Source organism: Castanea sativa, chromosome 2 (assembly GCF_040712315.1).
Source record: "Castanea sativa cultivar Marrone di Chiusa Pesio chromosome 2, ASM4071231v1".
NCBI lineage: Eukaryota > Viridiplantae > Streptophyta > Magnoliopsida > Fagales > Fagaceae > Castanea > Castanea sativa.
In genome coordinates, this window is record NC_134014.1 from 48,821,080 (window position 1) to 48,847,657 (window position 26,578).

General features: G+C 37.0%; 2 protein-coding genes across 3 annotated transcripts; both read left to right on the top strand.

The window, feature by feature from the left end:
- The first annotated feature begins 2,880 nt into the window (after positions 1-2,880).
- LOC142624115 (pentatricopeptide repeat-containing protein At5g66500, mitochondrial) lies at positions 2,881-6,636 on the top strand. 2 transcript variants are annotated; one of them, XM_075797625.1, is made up of 3 exons: positions 2,881-4,843; positions 4,941-5,036; positions 6,144-6,636. In XM_075797625.1, exon 1 carries the CDS (start codon positions 3,131-3,133, stop codon positions 4,781-4,783), a length of 1,653 nt encoding a protein of 550 aa, XP_075653740.1. In that variant the 5' UTR covers positions 2,881-3,130; the 3' UTR covers positions 4,784-4,843; positions 4,941-5,036; positions 6,144-6,636. The 2 variants fall into 2 exon arrangements, with proteins under 2 accessions (XP_075653740.1, XP_075653741.1); XM_075797626.1 differs by lacking the exon at positions 4,941-5,036.
- Positions 6,637-25,930: 19,294 nt separating this feature from the next.
- LOC142625965 (uncharacterized) lies at positions 25,931-26,539 on the top strand. The gene has a single exon (XM_075799725.1). The coding sequence runs from the start codon at positions 26,002-26,004 to the stop codon at positions 26,353-26,355; it is 354 nt and encodes a 117-aa protein (XP_075655840.1). The 5' UTR covers positions 25,931-26,001; the 3' UTR covers positions 26,356-26,539.
- The last annotated feature ends 39 nt before the right edge of the window (positions 26,540-26,578 follow it).

Genomic DNA, 26,578 nt, shown 5'->3' on the forward strand with positions numbered 1-26,578 from the left:
GTTGATTTTGCATTGATTTCTAGAATTTAATATTCTGAATAGCAAAGAACCCAAAAATCCTCTGCAATATCAGCTCCATTCAGCTTGGATAAAAGGAGGTACTTGACGTACTTGCGCCCGCTGGGTCTTTTCATTTATGTAGTAGAGTTCACCACGCATTTAGGCTTTCCTAGCATGTCTAGCTTGCTGCCATGAAATTAAACGGCTGGTAGTAAAAGGACAGGATAGTGTGTGCTTGTGATGAACTACATGTAGTTTAAAATTGCATGAACTTAAAACAGTAGTTTTGACTTTCGAAAGACATGTAGCTTGGCACAAAACAATGTTATGGGCAATTTTTAAGTAGCTCTACTCTCCACTACTCTCCCTTCATCTGCCTCTATCCAATCAAACTCTTGGAAGTTTTGGAAACGCCATAAAGTTGGAAGAAAGCTACATAAATTTTGTATTTTGGTTAACGAGAAAAATTAATATAGACAACCTTGGAAGAGCAGAATCTATCAAATTCATTTGGAAAATTATGAAATAAAACTTATTTTGTTTCCTCTTAATGGAAAGATTGTTTTTTCTTTTAAATGCCTCTCTATTACGTTCATTTAACCCATGAATTATTAGCCTCTGAATTATTGTTACAAATAATTATTTTACAATTTTAGATGATATTTGCAATATTATGGGAGCCTTTAAATACCCAAAAAAACTTTCAATGACACATTTTGCGTCACCTTCAAGAAAAAGTTTCTTCTATCCATTTTTACAAGCTAAGACTAAACCATTTGTCAATGCCGTGGTCTCTAAAAGCAATACGGACTATTTTTCTTCCAACCAATAATCTTCTATTTGTTTAGTACGAACACAAGAATCTCTAAAAATTGATGCCATAGTTGCTGAAATAATCCCATTTTTTGGTCCATAAAACTTTTAGTTTTATCCAACACTCTATACATTGATACCATTGACTTTCCCCCCTCTCTTCTCTTATAACTCCGTCAGTATTAGCACCAATCCTCTTAAAATTACTATCATTTTTACTACCCTAAATTTTTTTAAGGATATTCACTACTCTTTTCAATATCATTAAAAAGAAAAGTTTTCACCTAGAAATAGTTATTAATCACCATGTTGTAGCCTAGTGGTTAAGGTCTTTGTGTGGGGAAGATCTTTGAACAAATTCTTGAGGGTGAACACATGTGAATTTGACTTGAGCGTATGTTTAGTTGCGGTAAAAACAGGAAATTTCAGTGATCTGGAGGGTGTTTGGTAGAGTAGTTTGAGATGAGATTTTGTAGTTTTTTAAAATTTGTGTGGGTGAAAAAGTGTGTAAAGTTGTTTAAAATGTAAAAATGTGAGGTTGAGATTATGTAACAAACAGACTCCTATTTTCTATTGTTTGGTTAACAATGGAAAATGTGGAAAAAAAAATAGTGGAGTCGGTGTATTTCACCTAAGCTCACCAAATTGTTTTATCCCCAAATTGAGGAGAAAACTTGAGTGAAAATGGGTAGTTAAGTCAAAATGACTTAACTGACACTCTAAACTATTTTTCTCCCCTATTCCAACCTATTTTTAATAAATTAACACAAATTATATTTTTCATCTCTCATTTTTCTTCTCAACCAAATAATGAAAATTTATTTTTATTTTTCTTCATTCCACTCTTCCTTCCTCCCAACTAAACTTTCACAATAGAAAACTAAAATCTTTTTTATTCTCCTACTTTCTATACTCTAAACATTTTTCATCATTTTACTTTTCTCTCTTTCCAATCAAATACAACCCAAAATTATTATTGCTCTCATCTTGAAGCTGAGATTAGGCTTTAACTCAACTCACTTATTGAAGCACCCACAAGCCTCCTCATTGTGGATGTATTTTATATTTTTCAAGCATTGGTTCTTCAATGACAGATTATAATGTTCATGCCTAAATAGAGTTGTTATGACTAATCATTCCTTATCTTTTTCTAGGTAACATATTTTAGAGAAAAATGAAATTAGAAATTATTATTGTTGAATAGATCGAATGAGCTACAAATTTGAATGTTTAGCGATTTTTATCTTTTTGTTTTATAGTAAAGTTTTTTGTTGAATAATTAGATCATTTGTTGTTGTTTAGTCTTATCTTATTTTTGTTTGGTGTTATTTGGGCTAATATTTATTGTTGTTATTTAAGTTTTTTTTCAAAATTTTTTTATAAAAGGGATTAAGGATTATGTTTTAGGGCAGAATTGATTTTGGAGTAATGTTACGTCCATAACATTTTTAATAGTTTTAGGGTAAAATTGTTTAACATTTTTAAGAATTATGTAATTTTTTACAAGTCAAGGTGGTCTTGTGACCATCCTAACTTGCACGTTGAGCCGCCAATGTGTACAATTACCTCTATCCCCTCAAAAATATATTTTTACTATTCTAACTTTTTAACTTTCATCTTTTAATTTTTTTTTTTTATTCAACAGGAGATTTAAAGTTGAAAAACTGTGTAGTAAAAAAAACTTGCACCCAACGCAACCAGGCATAATTTGCGGCTTTTGATGAACATTAAAAAATTGCTCAACAAATTTCAGCTTGTCGTGGTTTTTGGAACAGGTGTCAGTCATTAATTGGGTAAGAAACACCAAAGTGGATGCTGAATTGGTAATACAGTTCCGTGATATACTTTCTCCTGTTAGTAATACAGTAATATGGTATACTTTCTCCTGTGGGTTCCTCTGTTAGACTATTAACATGGTTTTTCTACTGCTGTACAGCTAAGCTAATATCTTCTCCTTTCTCTTATTATTGTGTTTTGGTTGGGCACTTTAATTGAGTCCATTTGTTAGAGATTTACAACATACCTTTATAAACATTTTGAATCATGACATTAAAATTTTCACAATATTTTATGGTAACTGATTAACCGATGTACTTATAATAATGATTAATAAATCATTTTAGAAATATTTTGATACAATTTTTAAATTTTTGATAAAAATACCACTTTTATAAAAAATAAAAAACCATTAAAAAATCTAATTATTTTTTTGTTTCTTACAAAAAAGTTCTAAAAATATTTTAGTTAATTTTTTCCCATATATTTTATAACCTCACTAACCTTTGATATCATATCACAAGAAGCCCTAGCTCTAGTGATGTCCGCCCCTTACAATTCCTTACGTTCACTTACCGTCCCCGCCAAAAGCATCATAACCGTTATTTCAAAAAACTTACATACCCACAATCTGTTCGACGAATTGCCCCACCGAGACCTCTTCTCTCTTAACTCCCTTCTCGTCTCATACGTTCGCAATGACAATGCTCCTGCCGCATGGACTCTCTTCCGTGACATGCACTGCACACGCTCCGACCTCAATGCATACACTTTTACTCCGGTGTTGGGCGCGTGCTCGGCGTTGTCGTCGGCCATTGAACGCGGCAAACAAGTCCATGGGCTGATGGTCAAAACGGGTTCGGACATGGGAACCGTGACCAAAACTGCACTCATGGATATATACTCCAAAAATGGGTACTTGGGTGAGTCGGTTAAGGTGTTTGATGAGATGGAATCCAGGGACATTGTCACTTGGAATGCTTTGCTTTCGAGCTTTTTACGCGTGCAGGGTCTTGCCAAGGAAGCGCTTGGAGTTTTTGAAGCAATGAGGAAGGAGGGAGTGGAGTTTAGTGAGTTTACTTTGTGTTCTGTGCTTAAAGCTTGTACCTTGTTGAAGGCCTTTCGTCAAGGTAAGCAGGTTCATGGGTTGGTGGTTGTGATGGGCCGTGATTTAGTGATATTGGGTACTGCTTTGATTGATTTTTACTCTGCTGTTGGGTGCATAGAGGAAGGTATTAAAGTGTTCAACAGTTTGGATCGTAGAAGGGATGATGTGATGCGCAATTCTTTGATTTCTGGGTGTGTTAGGAATCGGAAATATGAAGAGGCATTCTCAATTATGTGTATGATGAGACCCAATGTTGTTGCACTTACTAGTGCTCTTGCAGGTTGTTCTGAGAATTCCGATCTGTGGATTGGAAAGCAGATACACTGTGTTGCATTACGTCAAGGGTTCACATTCAACACCCAATTGTTCAATGTTTTACTGGACATGTACGCGAAATGTGGGAAACTATTTGCAGCTCGGTCATTGTTTGATGGAATTTGCAATAAAGATGTGGTTTCCTGGACAAGCATGATAGATGCATATGGAGGTCATGGACATGGGCTTGAAGCTCTTGAGCTGTTCAAGAAGATGGGGGATGAAGTTAGTGGGGTCTTGCCAAATTCTGTTACATTTCTTGCTCTTTTATCAGCTTGTGGGCATTCAGGACTGGTGGAGCAAGGCCAAGAATGTTTTAATTTAATGAGGGTGAAGTATGGTCTGAATCCAGGACCAGAGCACTATGCCTGCTTCATCGATATCTTAGGCCGGGCAGGTCTGATAGATGAAGTATGGTGTTTATATAATGATATGATTAAGCATGGTACTACGCCTACTGCAGCCATATGGGCAGCACTATTGAATGCTTGTAGTCATAACTTGGATGTAACAAGGGGCGAATTTGCTGCAAACCATCTATTGCAATTAGAGCCAAATAAGCCAGGGAATTATGTACTCATATCAAACTTTTATGCAGCCGTTGGAAGGTGGGATTCTGTAGATGAGTTGAGAAGCATTATGAGCACAAAAGGACTGGTCAAGGAAGCTGGGAGTAGCTGGATCACTGTAACACGCTGCCAGGAGAATGCTGTCATGCATAGTTTGAACATCAGGGAGTCTAGAAAAGGAGAACATTTCATGTATGGTTGATCAAGTTAGGCATTTGTCCCATATCAATCTTGTAGAAATTCTTTGTAGTGGCCAAGCAAGGTAAGATTACTCTTATTTGCTTAAGCTTAACATTCCTTTTTGTAAAGTCAACTTGTCACCAACTCATCAGAATCTGTCCCTTTTGCTCATCAATCAGTGGGAACACCAATTATCTGCTTCTCTTTCAAAGACTTTGATGCGATTATCAGGGCTTAAGAATTTCTTGCACTCACAATAACTAATTTGTTTAGAGGTATGGACAGATGCATTTGGCTTACTCATCCTCTTTTAAATAATGAAGATGTTAGGGGATTAGTCAGAGTCTACAAATTAAGCTTACATATATACACTGCTTCAGAAATAAATTTCCTGCTTGATGTACATAGGCCAGCAGCATGTGGTAGTATGCCTATTTCATTGCAAATATCAACTATGTCTATAATTCAGACCAAATTTCATAAAATCTCCACAATTCCAAGTTTTCCCTTTCACATGCTGGATGCCTGTGTTAGATGTTATACCTTAAACGTAAATGGATGGGCAAGAGAAGCAGTTATATGAATAAATAGGGTGCTTCTGGAGATGTAAATTTAGGAGGTGAGATTCTATAAAAAAAAAAAATTATGGAATTTGAGTTTGTGGATTTGGTTCAATCACACTTAAATGAGTTTTTTATTTTATTATTATTTTTATTTAAATTTGATGGAACTATATAGTTTTGATTATTTTAGTTCAGGTATTTGAGAAAGGATATGATAATCATGGACTTAGAAAATTACTTCAACTTTGATGCTTTTAGGAAAGTACACAAATTTTCGGATAGGAGATAGTAACAATTTTTCATTCATGTTGTTCCCTTTTTCCTATTGTAAACAAGGTGTCTTTGTTTTTGGTTTAGGATGAGTTTATTTCAAGTTTGGAAATGTAAATCTCTTTATTATTGTTTCGGTAGTTCAGGTAATTTTTTTTCAAACATAAGAAGTGGTAGATGTAAATTTATACATATTCCTTGATGAGCCTAATCTTTATTTATAATATATAAGAAAAAAATTGTGGATGAGCCCACCTCTACATTTGCCTAATGCAAATAACCAGATTGTTGGTTTCTGCATCCTTCCCTTGAGTATCCCTTAGAAGTTAGAAATAAGTACTTTTAGCCAAAAAATATTAGGTTGATCACACTGAGCTAGGTCACTTTGGTGGATGTAACTAATGATGGCTTTCTCTTATTGTTTTCATCCCAGATTTAACTTTTTAGTAATTTGTTGATTGCTCCTTTAGATCAGGTCAATTGGTTTCAATTCCTATTTGAATTCTGACACTCTTCTTTCTTGCCTTTTCTTGTTTATCTTCCTTCCAGGTGCTACACTGCTCTAAGACCTCGAGTGCCACCCAGAGAAGACAAACCACTTCTCGATGAGCCACAAGCTCTATAAATGCTCTGTCATTGATATTGTGGGTGCTGGTGTGCTAGGTCTACCCTCTCCTTAAAACAAACCGACTGGATCATGAGCCTCCTTCCATGGTTGCTCTTACCCGCCATTGCACGATGCTCTTGGACTACACTTGCCACACAAGCTTGAATCTGCTTAATGCATAATGGATTCTCCATGATTGCCTCTTTTGGATATTTGAGTTTCACAGTTTGTGGCTCTTCGGGAGAAAGAATTTGTTTCTTTAGTACCTGTGGTTGTTTGCCTTGTACATGTTCATAATATTTTGTCAGTGGGATTTCTACATACCATATATGATGGTTTAACTTAAATGTATTTGTAGCATTTTCTCTGTGGAATTTCTTGCCCCATGTATTAATATACTGTATAAATTAGTATGACATGTCTCTGTTGCAAATTTGAGACGATCTTATTCTTCACTTTTTTTCAAAAATATGTATATTATCCTTGTTTAAACAGATTAAAATTTTGAATTTTCTCCCATGTTCTTTAAAAAAAAAAAAATTAAATAACAATTTTATTTCAATAATAACTGTACTTTAGATATTGATTTGGCATATCTATCTATTATGTGGTTTGAATGTTTTTCTATACTAGTCGCTAACTTGTGCAATGCATAGGATAGTTAAATTTAAAATTACTTATATTTATAATAACAAAGATAAAACAAATGTGTGATTGCATAAATTGATATAAATGAATCTAAATGCTTAGAAAGGCTTTTAGAATAATTTCCCAAAAATTGAAGAGACCAATTTGATACCGTTAAGGTCTAAAAAATAATAATTGTGACTTCTTAGGATCAAGCATGCTATCTACTATAGTCAGACCTAAAACACTATTATGCCATCATAAAAAATAAAGGATTTTCAAATTTTAACATAAATATCATTCTAGAATCCCATCTATTCTCTTTATTCTTCTTAAACATGCACCTCTAAATTTTGTAATATGAAGTCATATAGATTTGTTGGTGCAAAAATGAATGTAGATTTTGCATAAAATTCTCTCATTGCCTTGATTTTTTTTTATAAAAAAAATTACCATCTTTATTTTTATGTTGTATTCTCTTTTTTCTTTTAGTTTATTTTTGTTGGGCTAATTAGGCTCTTATTGATATTTGATTTCCTCTAAGCTCATATTCCATTTTAATTAGATATAAATTAACGTTATTTTCTATTCTAAATTATTACATATAAATAAACCTCATTGCATAAATATATTCTACACTTATATTCTACAATTATTACATATAAGCTCACCTAACAATCTTCACCCAAGCATCCTCCTTCTAGAGTCTCATCTCTTTTCTTTAACCCTGCATATGAATAATTTTAAGTGAAATAGTTTCAGCCAATGATTTCGAGTAAATAAAAGTCACTTTGGACCAAATCTAAGTGCCATTTATCTCCTTTTGGAGTGTGGGTGGGTTTTCCCTTTCGTAATTGCATGCTCTTACTATGCAAAACCAAAAACAAAAGATCCTAGAGTTTCTGAGGTTTCAACATCTTATAGCCTTACTCATCATCAAACACCATTAGCATGAGATGTTACTTATGTGAAGCAATGTGAAAAAGAGTTGGAAGACATTATCTGGCAAACTGACTGAAGCCATCTTGTTCATATAATTCATTGCATGCATGTGTGTAAAATAAAAAATAAGTTTTGTTTTTTTTGCTCACCATGACCAATATATAAATCCTAATTGAGCACGTATGAATTCAAAATAGAGATAGCAATTTCGATTTTTATCTACAGTGATTTTTCACTTTCATCAACCAAGACCATTCGTTATAATGAAGAGAGCTATGTCATTGTAGAGTTTACATATGGTATAGAATACAAGTAATGGCAATTGACAACACAGCCACATGCATCTTATTTCATTCATATATACTTTAGTTCATCTTATTCATTCAAGTCAAAATTTACTTCTCAAAACAATGAAGGACACCACAATGATGCAATCATTTACATTAAACTTAATCCAAAAGTTCAAACTCTAAATCTGAGTATCATGAATAACCTAAACCTGAAACAATAGATTATCCATGAAAATTGAACAAATTGTGGATAGAATCTGAAGCATTCAAAAGCATCAATCATTGCTTGGTATAATAGATATATAGAATCAAAATGAGTAAAATACTATTTTGGTCCCTAAACTTTATCAAAAGTTTATTTTTCATCCTTGAACTTTAAGGAGTTCATTTTTCATCCCAAAACTATTGAAAAATTCGTTTTTCATCCCTAAACTATTGAAAAATTTATTTTTCATCCCTAAACTATTGAAAATATTTTATTTATGTCCTTAAACTTTACTTTTCATCCCTAAATATTGAAATCAGTTCCTTTTTCATCCCCATTTTTGTCTCTAAACCATTAAAAAAAAACTCTTTACAATGTTTAGGGATGAAAAAAGAACTTTTTAAAGTTTAGGGACGAAAAACAAATTTTTGTCAAAGTTTAGGGACCAAATAGTATTTTATCCAATTGAAATTCATGGCTATGTATAGCAGATTGCTTTATAGTTCCTATGCTACAATAAATTCCATGATAATTATAATGCCGATTCTTTGAAGATAAAAATCCCACCAAAGTGTACTTATAGGAACTTGTTTGGATTCGTCAAAATTCATAAAAACACTTACCATTTCATCTCATCAAGCAATTAAGTTCCCAACAGATAGGCCCATGAGTACAGAATATTGGCCAACAACTTTGATGACCTTGAATTAAATTGAATTTCTGCATTTTGATTAAATAATGAGAAAAACAGTATGAGACCCAAGATAAATAAAATAAAATAAAATTTAAATCAAACAAAAAACAAATTTCATTGAATAGTAGAGAGAGAAACCACCCTTATAGAACCAAACACAATCCTGAACATCTGTTAGGTTAATGAATGACTTCAATTACCAACCTTAAAACTATTAAAGGTAGCTTCTGCTTGCTTGCCAATTCAAGATCTGTCAACCAAACCAAAACGTACAACTGGAGAATGTATATGCTTTCTAAAAGAATACAATCAAACGAAACCTAAAATCAAGTTCAAAGAATAGGTGCCATCCATAGAAGCAAGTAATTCATTTTAAGTTGGAAAAACATAATCCAAATAAATAAAAAAATTTGTTGGCAACTTTTGTTATATTGTATGAAAAATTCCATTTTTAAAAAAAGCCAATGAAAAATCACTTAAGAATTTTATTAAACTATTTGTGCACATGTAACACTATGACATTTATCTAAGTTTAAAGTAGGGATTTAAATAGTAGCACAAAAATTATGAATTGATGCATAATTCAAATGTAACAACAAAACTCTAAATAATCACTATCTAACAGAACCAGTTTGCTTCAAAATAAAGGATAATATTTAACCACATATTAAAACAACTTTAAATATAACAACTTACTAAGCATGGCGTCCAAATTATTTGCAAATTAAAGATTTGTCAACCAACAAATTATCGCCATAGTCTCCATATATATTCACACATCCATTTCTTGATATAAAAAAAAAAAAAACTACTTTCTATTCTTCCCATATGTTTCAATTTGCATTTCCACGAATTTGGCTTTATGTAATACTACAAAATAAGTAAAAATTCTTCAAATCCCACATTCAGAAATAAAACATTTCATTCATATAGTAAATTTCAACGAAACCCACCAAACAAAAAAGATTTTTTTTTTTATTTAAAATCTTTGGAGTTATAAACCTGTTGGGAAGCCTTTAAATCATTGTGCAGGATTACTCAGTCTTTTGGTTTAGAGAAACGAACAGCCTAGGAGGCAATCATCAAGGCCACTCTCTCCTTCAACAACACCATTGTCAACTGCTCCAATTTAAACAGTACGGATCCAACTATCATGCTTCTTCATCGTTGTTAGATTCAAAGAAAGGCGAGAGGTAAGAAGAAGGAAGGGTTGTAGAATGAAAGAAGCTTGCTTTGGCGTTTTAGATAGAGGGACAAAGAGAATGACGTAGAGAGAGATAATGAAAGAAGTTGAGGGAGAAGGAATATGAAAGGTACAAATTTGTAACTTTCTAAAGCCGGAACATTGTGTTTGTTGGTTTTTAAGGGAAAATGCTAGTGAGAATCAGATTAAGAGTTTGAAACTGTAGGTTTTGGCAAAGATGAAGAGAGAAACTGATATAGATAAAGATATAGATATATAGATATAGTAGTGGGAATTATGGTAGAGACAGTGGTGGGAATTAAATTAATAAGAAGTAGGCTTTATGGTGGAGATAGAGGTGAGATTTGTAACTTCCTAAAGCCGAAACGTTGTGTTTGTTGATTTTTAAGGGAAAATACTAGTGAGAATTAGATTAAGAGTTGTTGATACCCATTTTCGCGACACATTTGTACAAGCCCGATTCAACCAATCCTGACTTCCTTATGGGCTTAATTCATGTATTATATTTTATTTTATTCTTTTAAACACGGTCTAAGCCCATGTGACTTATAGGGGAAATTGGAAAAGTGTGGTTTAGAGGGTGTGGGTCAGTTTCTTTCAAACCTTATGCATGAGCCCAGCTCATGCGTGCTACCAAGTGGGCAAGGTACACTGGTAGCACTTTAGGCTCATGGAGGAGGTCTTATATCCAAAATTTTCATCCCAAAACAACTTTTATGCTCTAGGTGACTGTGGCCCAAGTTTTCTACTCTACCATTTTTTGCCTAAAACACAAAGCTGATCCTAAATGGTTGGCCTTGTCTGTTGCAACAACCAAATGCAATCTCCAAGGACCTGCCATATCTAGGAAACATCAGCCCATGAGTTTAGGCTACTTTATTTCCCAAATAATGCAAAAGGCAAGGCATCCCTCTTACCCAATTAAATCAAATCTAACCATAGCTTCTTTGATTGATACCTTGGGGTTCAAAGCCTCTTCAATTGACCAAATATAGGCACTTAGAGCACCCCAAGTTCAATACAAAAGGCCCCAATCAGATTCAAAAGAAACTAACCACGTTCTAACCACAAACCTGAAACTTTAGAGCAAAAGCCCATTCAACTAGTCAATAATCTCACAATTCCGAAATTTGGGGGTGGAAATATGGGTACATGAGAACTTTCCCTCTCTTCCTTGTAACCTCTCTCAATTTCCTCTTCTCGGTAACTGTGGGTTGAAGTTTCAAACTTGTTAAGCCACGTTTTCCCTATTGAACTAAAACTTGAGAGCAAAAACCCATTGAGCCAAGAAACATTCTCATAATTCTGAACCTTAGGGGTGGAAATATGGGTATAGGGGAACCTTCTCTCTCTTCCTCACAAGCTCTCTCAATTTTCTCTTCTCGATGATTGTGGGTTGAAGTTTCAAACCTATTATATTTTTATGTTTTTTCTGCACTTTTGTTATTAGCATTTTGATTCTCTCTTGTCAAAGCACCATTAGCCTTTTGTTCATTATACATTTGGAATTTTGGGCTTAATTCTCCATAATAAATACTTCTAAAGAATCCAATGGGAGATTTGGGTCGTTCTCGCATTTTTGGCCCTTGTTGCAAAACATCCCCAACAAGAGTTTGGAACTGTAGGTTTTAATAAAAGATGAAGAGAGAAACTGATATAGATATAGATACATAGATATATTGATATAGTGGTGGGAATTATGGTGGATAATGGTGGAGATAGTGGTGGGAATTATGGTGGACAATGGGAGATTTGGGTCGTTCTCGCATTTTCGGCCCTTGTCGCAAAACATCCTTAACAAGAGTTTGGAACTGTAGGTTTTAATAAAAGATAAAGAGAGAAACTGATATAGATATAGATACATAGATATATTGATATAGTGGTGGGAATTATGGTGGATAATGGTGGAGATGGTGGTGGGAATTAATAAATGGGCTTTATGGTGGAAATAGTGGTGGGAATTAATTTAATAAGAAGTGGCCTTTATGGTGAAGATAGAGGTGAGATTTATTTTATTATTTTAAAGTTGATAAAATCTATTTTTAAATTTTTGGAAAAATTAAAAAAAAATTATGGAAATGACATGGCTGCTGACGTGGCTCAATATGAGCGTAATAATATTAAATGCAGCGCTTCAACTTTTTGTAATATATAGATATAGATATAGATGTGAATCAGTGCATGTCTTCTGCAATGCATAAATTTGGTTCTTCAATTAGGTTTGTGGTTATCATTTACATAAATATTGGTTGTACATGCATTGAATCAACAATTCACAAGTTATATAATACGTAGATATGATTTTTCATGTTTTTGATCTTCTTTTTGTTACATAGGTGGATGATTGTACTGAATTTTTAATATTTAAATATGATTTTTCACTAGGGATAAGATACATAGACCTTAGTTCAAATGTTTAGAATATGGAGTATCATGTAATTGATGGCTTTTATCAATCAACAACACGGTAAATGCTTAGAGTGTCGAGTATCATTTGAATCAGAATTATGGGAAGTAATTAGACATCATGTTCTAATGATTAAGAAAAAAGTTTGGGAGGAGTGAACAAATTGATATGGATGTATGAAACATCCACATTACTCATTTTTTTGGGTCCGTCCTTTATATGCTGGGTACTAGTTGTTAACCCATATGATATGTTGTAAACTTTGGAAATGAATTCATCCAACCAAAAAATGTAATAGTGCTAGATCTCTTTGTTTGATAGGATTCTATGGCGTCAGAATTGGATGGTTGGAAGCTTAATTTTGGAGAGTAATGGAAACAAATAAGAATTAGTATTGAAGAGGATAAAATAGGAGACAGATCTCTCTTCGTGAAGCATGACGGTACGGTATTGACATGTGGATGGTCGACGGGTCAGTGCTACAAGGACACGTAGTGGACGGTTACAACATTGGCCTCCATCGGTATTGATTAAGCTTCAAGGATTCCTAACCGGAATTAACTTGCATCTCGCGATAAGTCTGATATGGCTTTGCTTGATCTCCACACAAACGTGAATAAAGGGAGTTTTTGCGTTACACGTTTGACCATAATCAAAAGACTCCGATAAAGAAAAGAACTCTATAAGGTATGCAGAATCGAAGAAGTGTTATCCTAAAAGGAAAAAGTTTCCTGGCCAATGCATGAATGATAACCCTACACCAATATAAATACCCCAAAACCCTCGTAAATCAAGGTACGCATAATTAACTCGACTCTGGTACTTTAGGGTTGTGAAAAACTCTAACTTGACCTTCGGAGGGTTTTGGCCGGCACCACACCGGTGCTCTCTGTTAGGTATTCTCTTTTCGTTTTGCAGGTGTTGTTTCGATTCGGGAGTGCGTGCAGTTTACTGGTGACTTTTTCGGCATCATCAGTTGGCGTCGTCTGTGGGAAGATTTAGCCTTTGCTCTATCCCTGAGACAAAAAGTTACATGGTACTCACTCGATCGATGGCAACAACCAACAATCAAGGCAACGAACCGCACGCCACAGCTCTAGAAAGGCAAGTCCAAATGCTTGCGGTGGCGATTGAGCACCTAACCAAGCAGAATCATGATTTAGAAGAGCAACTGCGGCAAAGGAATGCACACCCAAGCGCACCAGAGGAAGACCAGAAAAGTGCTAGTGCAGAGGGGAGGAACGCAGAAGGGCCTGAGGGTAGCAACGCTCTGACTAGACCGGAGCGACAGGAGACCAACCGGCCATCCATCTCGGACACCTTACCAACTCACATAGCAGCTGAGATGCAGGAGATGAGGGAATGTATGGATGTGATGATGAACGCCTTCAGAGGTTGAATCTCTAGCGACCTGGATGACCTAGTCCATAGAACAGATTCGCCTTTCACAGCGCTCGTAAGTTCATGCCCCCTTCCCCTAAAATTTCGCATGCCTCAGGTGGAGAATTACGACGAATCCAAGGACCCATTGGATCACTTGGAATCTTTCAAGACCCTAATGCATCTTCAGGGTGTACCGGATGAAATCATGTGTAGGGCTTTTTTCACCACGTTGAAAGGACCTACAAGGGACTGGTACAGTAGGCTGATGCCTAATTCCATCGGCACTTTTAAGGAATTAGGCGCATAGTTCGTATCACACTTTATGAGGATCACCGGCATAAGAAGTCTACCACGTGTCTGATGAACATTAGGCAATGAGAAGACGAGAATTTAAGATCATACATAGCCCGCTTTAACAAGGAAGCCCTCTCGATAGATGAGGTGAATGACAATATACTTGTAGCAGCGTTCACAAATGGGTTACGAAAGGGTAAGTTCTTGTTTTCTCTGTACAAGAATGACCCAAAGACTATGTCTGAGGTGTTTTATAGGGCAACGAAGTACATGAATGCAAAGGATGCCTTGCTGGCCCGAGAGGAAAAACCTAGAAAAAGGGAAAGGCAGGAAGATATACGATCAGATAAGGGACCGAAGATGGCTAGAACCGGAGAGCGACGAGAAGATCGACGACCCAAACCGCCCACTGGAAGATTCACGAACTTCACCCCTCTCACAGCCCCAATCGACCAAGTGTTAATGCAGATCAAAGATGAAGGAACCCTGACGTTTCCCAGCAAGCTGAAGGGAGATCTGAACAAGAGGCCAAAAGACAAATACTGCCGTTTTCATGGCGATCATGGCCACAATATGACGGACTGTTATGACTTAAAGCAGCAAATTGAAGCCCTCATCAAGCAAGGAAGGCTGCAGAGATTTGTGAGGAAGGGGAGAACGGATCAACTCCAGGAACAAAATCAACGATGGGAGAACGAACGTCCCAGACCACTCGTAGGAGACATACAGATGATTGTAGGGGCACTACTTCTGCAGGGTCATCCAAAAAGGCCAGAAATACCTATTTGCGGATGGTTCAAAGCGTCCAGTCGACAGGTTCCTCACTGAAAGTGACACGACGAGATAACCCCAGCATCGGGTTTTTAGAAGAAGATGCGCAACGCCTTCACCACCCACATGACGACGCGCTCGTCGTCAGTATACGAGCAGGGGACTACAACATGCATCGAGTTTTGGTGGACAATGGAAGCTCAGCGAATATCCTCTACTATCCTGCATCCTAGCAAATGGGGATTAGTAGGGAACGACTGGTCCCAACGAATGCACCCCTAGTTAGCTTCGGAGGGACAAGGGTCTATCCTTTGAGGGTCGTCACGCTGTCTATGACGGTTGGAGATTACCCATAGCAAGTAACCAAGGATGTAGCTTTTCTTGTGGTTGACTACTCTTCTGCTTATAACGCCATCCTTAGACAGCCCATTCTCAATGCATGGAAGGCTATCACCTCGACCTACTATCTAATGGTCAAATTCCCCACCAAATATGGAGTTGGAGAGTTGCGCGGAAATCAGGTAACTGCACGGGAGTGCTACATCGCCATGATGGAAATAGATGACCACTTACAAGCAATGAACGTTGAGGAACAGTGAACGATGGCAGAACCGGTGGAAGAGCTAGAAGAAGTACACTTGGATGATTCTAGGCTCGAATGGACCAAAAGAATCGGCACCTTAGCCAACCAAACAGTCCGACAAGCGCTCGCATTATTCCTTAAGGAAAACCAAGATGTTTTTGCATGGAGTCTTGAGGATATGCCAAGGATAGACCCGTCGGCCATAGTTCACAGATTGAACGTGTCACCCTCTTTCTCCCCTGTCAAACAGAAGAAACAAGTGTTCGCCCTTGAACGAGATCGAGCTATAGTAGAAGAAGTACGGAAGCTACAAGAAGCGGACTTCATACGCGAGGTGTACTACCCTGATTGGTTGGCAAATGTAGTAATGGTCAAAAAGGCAAATGGGAAGTGGAGAATGTGTGTTGACTTCACAGATCTGAATAGGGCCTGCCCTAAGGATAGTTATCCACTCCCATGTATTGACGCCCTAGTAGACTCCACTACAAGACATGAACTCTTGAGCTTCATGGATGCCTTCTCCGGCTTCAACCAAATTAAATTGGACAAAGTTAATCAGGAGAAGACCTCTTTCGTAACAAGTTAGAGGCTTTTTTGCTATGATTTAATGCCTTTTGGGCTTAAAAACGCAGGAGCCACATATCAGAGATTGATGAACAAGATGTTCACGCACCAAATCGGTAGAAACGTGCAGGTTTACGTAGATGATATGTTGGTAAAAAGCGTGCAGAAGTCCGAACACCTGAGGGACCTCCAAGAGACTTTCAATACTCTTCAGTCATATAAAATGAAGCTGAATTCGAGCAAATGCACTTTCGGAGTAACCGCAGGAAAATTCTTGAGATTTATGGTATCCTAGAGGGGCATTAAAGTCAACCCAAAGAAGGTAAAGGCGATCATGGAACTATCTTCTCCAAGGACGGTAAAGGAAGTACAAAGCTTGACCGGCAAGATCGTAGCCTTGAATAGATTCGTATCGAGAGTGACGGACAAATGCCTCCCATTCTTTCGCACACTGAAGAGATCATTTCAATGGACAGACGAGTGCATTTGAAGAGTTAAAGTTGTACCTCTCTGCTCCGCCGTTGCTTAGCCCATCTATGCCGGGGGAAGAATTGTTCATGTACCTTGCCGTCTCTTCAGCCGCGGTCAGTGCAGCTCTCATTAGAGAAGAAGGAAAGGTACAAAAGCCAGTGTACTTTATAAGCCGGGCATTGAGAGGAGCAGAAGAGAGGTACCGTCAAATGGAAAAACTCGTGTTTGCTCTAGTGACCACAGCTCAGATTCTCAAATCGTCTACTCGCAATAGCGGTAGGAGCTAAGAGTGTAGTCGTCTACTCCGATTCTCAAATCGTGGCCAGTCAGGTTAATGGGAGCTATGACTGCAAGAATGAAAGGATCAAAAGGTATCTTAAGGAAGTAAAAGGTCGAATGAATAACCTCCAAATCAAGATAATTCAAATCCCAAGGGAGGAGAACCAAGAAGCCGACCGACTCGCAAAGGTAGCTTCGGCCGAACCCATGAACATCCCTAGACAGGTATTGTCCTTCGTCCAGCTCTCATCATTATTAGATGACATTAGCATGCAGGAGGTAAGCAATGAGTGTTGTTGGACGGCTCTAATAGTGGCGTATCATAAGGAAGGCAAGTTACCAGACAACAAAAAGGACGCAAGGAAGTTGAAGGTTGAAGCTGCCCGGTTCGTTTTGATTAAAGATGTCCTATACAAAAGAGGATTCTCCTGACCATATCTATGATGTCTCAGCCGCGAAGAAGCGGACTACGTAATGAGAGAGGTCCATGAAGGAGTTTATGGAAACCATTCTGGATCAAGGTCTTTAGTGCACAAGCTACTCCGAGTAGGATACTACTGGCCAACAATGCAGAAGGATGCCCACACATATGTTAGAGCTTGCGACAAGTGTCAATAATTTGGCAATTTCATAAGGCAACCAACGGAAGAACTTACCACTATGATGGCCCTATGGCCGTTTGCACAATGGGGGTTAGACATTATGGGTCCGTTCCTGACAGCGGTGAGGCAGCTGAAGTTCTTGGTGGTTACTATTGACTACTTCACCAAATGAGTGGAAGCAGTGGCTCAGGCTACTATCACGGAGAAGAACATCCGTAGTTTTGTATGGAGAAGTATTATTTGCAGGTATGGAATTCCGAGGGTGCTCGTTTCGGACAACGGGAAACAATTCGACGATGACACATTCAGAGACTTTTGTTCCCAGCTTGGGACCAAGAATCACTACTCGTCACCCGCTCACCCTGAGGCCAACGGACAGGTTGAAGTCACAAATCGGTCATTGCTTAAGATTATCAAGACCAGGCTCGAGGGGGCAAAGGGCATATAGCTGGACGAATTACCAAGTGTTTTATGGGCATACAGGACAACGGCGAGAGCACTGACAGGGGAAACACCGCTTCAATTGGCATATGGTAGTGAAGCTCTTATACCGGCAAAGGTAGGGTTAACAAGCTACTGTGTGGAAAACTATGACAAGAGCAAGAATGACGAAACTTTGCGTTTACAGCTCGACCTTGTGGACGAAGTCAGGGCTACAACTGCATAGAGATTAGCGCGATACCAAGACCTGATGGCGAAGTATTACAACTCCAGGGTTAGGCACAGGAATTTCCAGGTGGGAGATCTAGTCTTAAGAAAAGTACTCGGCGTTGCAAAGGATGCCTCCCAAGAGAAACTGGGTCCTAACTAGGAGGGACCATACATGATCATTACATGGCATAGGAAAGGTACGTACTACTTAGAGACACTAGACGGAAAAAAGCTGAGTCACCCATGGAACACGGAACACCTGAAGAAATACTATCAGTAAGCGAAGGACAGAGACAACAGCATCATTTACCTTATTTCTAGTTTACCTTTAGTTTTTATTTCCTACCAGTACTTTTAGAGCCAAATGGCGTTTTTCATTTTTATGAACAATGTTCTAGCAATCCATTATAATGAGGAGTTTATTTAGAGCATATGGAATATATTTTGCTCAAAATCTACTAAGTCCACATAGTGGACGGATCATCCTACAAGGATGAAATATAGTCCACATAGTGGACGGATAATCCAATAAGGATAAAAATATACTAAGTCCACATAGTGGACGGATCATCCTACAAGGATGAAAAATATAGTCCACATAGTGGACGGATAATCCAATAAGGATAAAAATATACAAAGTCCACATAGTGGACGGATCATCCTACAATGATGAAAAATATAGTCCATATAGTGGACGGATAATCCAATAAGGATAAAAATATACAAAGTTCACATAGTGGACGGATCATCCTACAAGGATGAAAAATATAGTCCACATAGTGGACGGATAATCCACTAAGGATAAAAATATACTGTCCACATAGTGGACGGATAATCCAAGGAGGATAGAAATATAGTCCACATAGTGGACGGGTCATCCAAAAGGATAAAAATATACTAAGTCCAAATAGCGAACAGATCCTCTCAAGGATGAATATGTGTCCAAAAAGTGGACGGATCATCCTCTCAAGGATAATGTATAAGTCAAATTGTGAGATGGACAGACCTCACAGGTAAAAGATGTCTTAATCGCATATAATTCACAATTAGACGAACCCTTGCAACATGATTAGATTATCTATTGTATGAGCAATAAATAAAAAAAATGCACGACGGATAAAAACAAGCGAATAAGGTAGTTAAATCCTACAAGAGGAATTGTCCACAAACAAATTACGACGGTTAAATTTTGTCCTCGACATTCAAAAAAAAAAAAACTACTACTGATGATGCTCGGGGGAAGTGCTTTCAAGTTTCTGGTTATCGTCTGGTTGATCTTGAGCAAGAGTCTGGCCTTCGTCCACAAGAGGAGTAGTGACAGCAAACACATCTTCTATACTCTCTGAATGGATGGAGTGAGCTAGTGTCTGCCCTTGGGCATCTATGGAGATATGGGACACGTCCAGATCAGGATATGAGGCCTTGACCTAACAGAGGGCATCATCAAATCCGTTAGCAAAGGAGCTTCCAAGCTCTGCTAAAAGAAGGTCGGAGTCACGATACTCCCGTATTGCCTTTTCTTTGGCATTACGAAGCTGATTCCTGGCGCCCGTCACCTCATTTTCTTTATCCTTCAGAATTTGTGTCAGCTGCTCCGTCTGCCTCTCTAGCTCTCCTCTGACCTGCTCCGAACATGTGAGTTTTCTCTCCATATTAATCTTCTAGGCCTTCAAATCATAAAGCTCGTCTTCTATCAGCTTATTCTTCTTCCTGAGACGGTCCAAAGTTGTCTCATGATTCAGACAACGACCTATCAGCCCCTTCATCATCAACACGGCCTGAAAACAAACTCAAAATAAATTTGATATAAATGACGGATAAGGAAGGACGGGTTCAAGGTTGAGGACAGGTTTAAAATACCTGAGCAATGGTAAAAAGGCCCGTCTCTCCCATCGCCTTTGTAGCGTGGTTACCAAGGTCCTCATAATCGTCAACAATAATGATAGATGAGAGTTTTTCCAAAGCATATTCAGAATCTTCTCGCAGGAGGACGGGTGGTTTCTCACTAGTAGGAGCTGGACCTTTCATCAAACCTTTACCCTTTCCATGCCCCATGGGAGTAACCGTTCTTTTGGTCTCGGCTTCTAGAGCTACGACGGGCTCAGGAGTTGTCTTCTGCTTCTTTTGTTGACGGTCCATCTTCTCCGGTTGCTTCTGTTTAGACGGAACGGATGAACCCGTCCCCTTCAGCTATTGACCGGCCTCCTGTTTCTTCTTTGCTGCTTGCTGCTTGATGAAGGCTCTTCTTTTGGCAGCGTCCATTTTTACAAAGAAAAGACGGATGTGCAGCATTAGAAAAGAATGAGTAAAAGAAACTGAAAGCGTTTAAGGATGGGCTTACGTTTGCGAACTCTATTATTGTAACGACGGGCGGCTGAAGTTGGTTCGGGGCCTTCACAATACCAGTGGAGTGTGTCGAGGGTGACTAATTTTGCCCACGTCTTCTCTTCGAGCTTCGTCTTATTAAAAATCCTCTCCAAGAAGCTCCACTGCTCCAAAGTAACTTGCGGATGGTCTCGAGCTGCAAAAGAAGACGTTTAGAGTAACTTATAAAAAATAAAAGGTTTGAACACATGGGAAATAAAAGCAAGTGCATACCCAATGGAGGCATTATGCCTCATGTTGTGTCGACGGGCATATATGTGTTATCCCCTAGACGACACATCCACTCGTCCCCTTCCATGAAAAAATACCTACTCTTCCAGTCCTTATTAGAGTTGGGTGTATCATGAACGAGCCTCAACAACGGGCTCCTAGCTACAAAACTATACATACCCTTTGACTTTATGATCTCAGTGGGACGGTAACAGTGAAAAAATTCTTCCACCGTCAACCTTCGTGCACCGTTTGACATGGCCCCGTACAAGACCTCCACGCCTATGAAAACTCTCTAGGAGTTTGGGGAGATTTGTGTGACGGATAAACCAAGATACTGAAGTAGTCGACGGTGGAGAGAGCATAGAGGAAATCTGAGCCCTCCCTTTAGTGTTTGCTCATAAATCCCAACACCGTCAACACCCTTATAGTAACATTTCTCGGATTTATGGGGGTGACGAAGACGGACGTTGTTAGGAATTTGGTACTTGGCCCTAATTGTTTTGAAATGAGATTCTTTGACCGTAGACCTAAAATCATTGACCGTCCATAGGGGTAGCATTACGAACTCCCTAAGGTTGTCAGGACCAATTACAGATTGAACAGGGGGATCGACGCCGTCTAGGCCATCACTTGAAGCCTCCTCTGAACTATCCGACTCCAAACCTTCGTCATTTAAGGAAGGAGAAGTAGCGGACAGATTCCTTTCTTCACTTGAAGTGTCAGGGTCTTTTTGACCTAACAAGAATCCTTCATCGTAGCTCGCCCCGTCGTGGACAAACGAATGATTACTCGACGCACTAGACATTACCTACATATGACGGTAAAACCTAAAACACTGACGGATCTACAGAAAGTGCGTAAAAAAAAAAAGTTCAGAGAAGTACATACCGGATTGAAATCAAGCAATATAAGATGACGGAGAGGTTAGCAGGACGGTACAAGTGCGTAAAGTAAACGACGGTGGCGCTCCGATTGCAAAATTTCTGTAAGAAGGTGAGAATGAAGAAAGAGAAGGCAAGCTTTTATAGAGCAAAGGGCACAGAATACGAAGGAACGCCTCGCTTAGGGTAAACAGCTAATAAATGAAGGCCGCGTGTCCTTTGTCATAAATAATCCTTGCCCGTCTGTCTCGATAGGTCGCCATGAGAAAGGAAAACTGCCACCCCATGAGAAAGGAAAACTACCACCCCATGAGTTTGTCTATTTTGTAGCGACGGACTCAAGGAGTGAGGGGGCAACTGAAGAGGATAAAATAGGAGACGGATCTCTCTTCGTGAAGCATGAAAGTACGGTATTGACATGTGGATGGTCGACGGGATAATGCTACAAGGACACGTAGTGGACGGTTGTAACATTTGGCCTCCGTCGGTATTGATTAAGCTTTAAGGATTCCTAATCGGAATCAACTTGCATCTCGCGATAAGTTTGATATGGCTTTGCTTGATCTTCACATAAACGTGAATAAAGGGAGTTTTTGCGTTACGCGTTTGACCATAATCAAAAGACTCCTATAAGGAAAAGAACTCTATAAGGTATGCAGAATCGAAGAAGTGTTATCCTAAAAGGAAAGGGTTTCCTGGCCAATGCATGGACGATAACCCTACACCAATATAAATACCCTAAAACTTTCGTAAATCAAGGTACGCATAATTAACTCGACTCTGGCACTTTAGGGTTGTGAAAAACTCTAACTTGACCTTCGGAGGGTTTTGGCCGGCACCACACCGGTGCTTTCTGTTAGGTCTTCTCTTTTCGTTTTGCAGGTGTTGTTTCGATTCGGGAGTGCATGCAGTTTACTGGTGACTTTTTCGGCATCAAGTATAACAAAAGAGAACATAAAAGGTTATTACAATTTGACTCCCAGTTTTTGTTTTTTTAAAATTTTTTTTTAATTATTTTGTTTTTGTTACCATGCATAAAACTACACGCTAAAATACTACATGATCAAATTTTGGGAGATTTTTCTCTCTGGCCTCTAGTTTATAAAATTAGTAACAATAAAGATTCTTTGACATGTACTGGAAAGATGCAATGGGATGATGAAGAAGAGATCAAGGCCTGAGAACTCTAGTGAAAAAAAAAGTTAGAGGAATTAGAATGAAACTTGTCAATTATTCTTATTTTTTAATTTTTGAATCCTTGCTAGGTTAATATCTCACAAGAAAGGGAGAAAAATAAAGAGGAAAGGAACTTTGAACTATTGGGCTTATCACTTCTAACATTTTTTTTTTTTTTGTTTAAAAAAAAAAGATTTGATCATATATTGGGCTTTTATACTCTTATATCCGATTTTTTTCGTCCGTTTTTTTTACATCCATTTTAATGTGTGAAAATATAACCATTAAATCAAATTTTAGATATTGTTGTGGAATGGTAAATATAAAGTATGGAAAGATAATTTTGCCTTTGAACTAAGCCAATCAAGGAGGGACGAGTTTGCTTATATATTTCTACACGAACTTTACAAGATCTGATTTGATAATGACCTTTTTTTGAGGATAATGGAGCAACTAAAGGTTCTCAGCAAAACAAAAAAATAAAAAATTGGAGCAACTAAAGAGTGTTAAAAACGTGTGATATATTTATTTTGATAACGAAGAAACGTGTGATATAAAAAAGGAGGTTAGATGTGATTATTCATTCCTGACATTTGAGGGTTATATTCGTCTTTTGATGTCATTTTATAGCAGCCTTGACGTTGGTCAAAGAAACAGCAAAGTCAAGTCGAACCTAGAATTCTTGGGTCTAGTCTAGGCAGCTCATATTTTTTGAAGAGATGACTAGAAAATAGTGAGGAATGTGATGACTAGGAACTAGGTGGAGTTTGGATAGTGTTTTTGAGCTTGCATTGCAGTTGTGCATTATTCACATGACTTACAAATTTTTTTTTTTTGCAAAGTTTTCATTAAAATTAGGTTTCACGGTACCATCCACATATTTAAAAATTATTTTGTTACAATATTTTCAATTTTTAGTTTTCAGTAATAAGTGATATCCAAATAGATGTAAGGTATGTAAGTTCTGTAATGATGATAAAAATGAATAACAAAGATTTGGGGAAGAAATAAAGGGGAAAAGTCAAATTATGGGGGTTGTTTAGGGTTGTGGACAGTAACAAGTGAAAAGTATGTTGGTTCTTTATGGGATATTCAAGCTTATTTGTTGGATGGCTAGTTTAACAATTATAAAATTTTGGATTTTACGGTTTTAGATGTGACAAATTAGTGTGTGTTTGCTAGGTTTTGAGTTGCTCGAAATTTAAGAATATATAGAAAGAAAATAATAAACTTCTAGATATCACACTTAAGAGAAAGTTGAAATACACAACTCTCAAATTCATAATCTAAAAATTTGGCTCGTTAATTTTTGTTTTCCAAACTTGTTTTTTTAGTTGTTTTGAGAAATTGTTCTCAAAATCAATTTTAGTGTTTGCTAACCCCAAAATCTGTTTGGCACTTGTTTTCTCATCTAATTGTTTTTGGTTCCCTTTCTTTTATTTCATTCTCTTCCCCCCCATCCCCCCAAAACAAACCACCATAACAACAATCCACAAAAATCCACAACAAAATCCAAGAAGACCCATTGCCCCTTGGTGTTCACCACCGCGACTAACCCCCAAGAAAATTGCAAGCCCTACTCCCCGTTCCATTGATGTGACAAATTATTAGTAGTAGAGAAAAAAGTGATGCTAGTGGTGGGTCTAAACATAATTGTTAGTATTGTACAATACGTATAGTATCATGTGTAAAAAAATTTGTATCATAAGGGTGTATTGTAAATGCTTATAAATAGTACCATATAGTGTGCATATCATAAAATAGTACGTATCGTACAATACATGGACATATGCTTTAAAATGAGTTTTATTATTAAAATTTGTATTTTTATTTGAATCTTACAGGTTGTTAAACTTGTTTTTTACATAAAATTATTAGGTTACAAAATCTTACCTAATAAAATAACATGTCCATAAGTTTTTTTTTTTTGACAAAATTTGGACTATACATTTACACTTCACTTTTATATTTACAAATATCTTTTTTGTACTATGAATAAGGTATTAACTGACAATATAATTGTTTCTTATTTTTGTCATTTTGTTATAAGTCTATGAAACTAGAATGTCAAGAAGAAATATTTATATTTTAAATTATTAAAATACAAAAAAAAGTGATAGTAAATGTTGATATTGATGAAGAAGGCTTTCAATGAAGAAATAATTAAGTTTGCAAAATGATGAACATGATGACAACATTGACTTAGATGGGGTTGATTAGGCAAGATGATGAATATGATAAAAAAAATTTTTTTTGAGTAATTTATAATGTATTATCACTTTTCAATTTAATCAATTTTAATGTGTATGTTATAAATGCATTCTAGTTTGATTTATTTAGTCAGCTTATTATATATTATTATATAAGTAATATATAAATTAGTCATATTCAAAATTTATAATAAATATACTTTTTATATATGTTTATCTATAATTTTTTATAAATTTTATTAAGTGTTTGCAAATCTTATGATATACAATACAGAAAAATTAAAAATCAATTCTTAATATGATTCACATTTTGACAATAATAGGTTCAGAAAATAACCAATAAAAACTTGACAATTAATTATTGTGAAAAATGCTATGAATTTTTTTATATTTATAGCGATGCTCAAGTTTTTTAAAGCATTTTTAAGAATGTAGCTAAACACCGAAAAAGAAAACAATTTCACCTGAAAACTTTTTCATAAGAAAACAAACGTCATTTTCTCATAAGAACTGGTGAAAATTAAAGGCAGGTTCAAAACATACTTAGGGAGGTTGAGAATTGAGACTTTTGAATTCAAATCAAGATCAGTGAACCCACTTTTCAAGAATCACCACTTTTCTTAAATACAAAAATCGTGTATCTACTATCTGCCTTGTTAATTAATTGTTAATTGTGAGGCTGCTACCTACCTTTCGTGTAACAGTGAGCACAGTCATGAGACAATGTAATATTGGACGGTTAGGATGTTGCACAATTGCACCTCTTAGTTGACATTTCTTTCATTTCTTTCATGGTGGTTGGGATTACTGGAACAAGTCAACAAAAACACACTGCAATTAACAATTGCCACCTACCAATTTGATCAACATATAAAACACAAGGCATGCATATATGACACTCTTATAGTTTCCTAATCCACTACTAAGTTTTAAGCTATTTTTTCCTAGCAAATTTTCCGGGTAAAGCCATGTTTAGAGCCTTGAGCACATGTGGAAGCCGCCGGAGATATGAACGATTAGGTGATGAGCCTACCGTTGGTTTGTTGCTGGAGGCCAAGTTAAAGAGGGTTACAAGCTTGCCAGCTAAAATGTTTGGTTCATCAACCAAGTTTACACCAGAATTGACACTTCCAGAAAAGTCTCAGGTGAAGCAAGCAAAAAAGGTTACCAAGAGCCATCCACTCTTTAGTCTCTTTGATAGTACTCGTCGTCGTAAGAAGAAAACTACGGCCAGGCCAGAATTCGCAAGGTATCTTGAGTATGTGAAGGAGGGAGGGCTCTGGGATATGAATTCCAATAAACCTGTAATCTATTACACATGAAAAAAGGTACAACAAAAAAAAATTTGGGGTCGGCTACAGATTTTCAATAGACTAGTCATTGTCGAATATATGTATTCTTTTTTGTCATTCAAATTTTCAACAAATTTGCTTGTGTAATCTTTCATCTGTATAGGCAAAGCAAAAATCTGGCTGATACATAATATGGCCATATTTCTTTTGTTAATTTGATGTTTTTATTTTTTATTTTTTATTTTTTTATCTC

Excerpts from the sequence above, each read along its gene's own strand:
- LOC142624115 (XM_075797625.1), top strand. The coding sequence starts at position 3,131 with ATGTCCGCCCCTTACAATTCCTTACGTTCACTTACCGTCCCCGCCAAA.
- LOC142625965 (XM_075799725.1), top strand. The coding sequence starts at position 26,002 with ATGTTTAGAGCCTTGAGCACATGTGGAAGCCGCCGGAGATATGAACGA.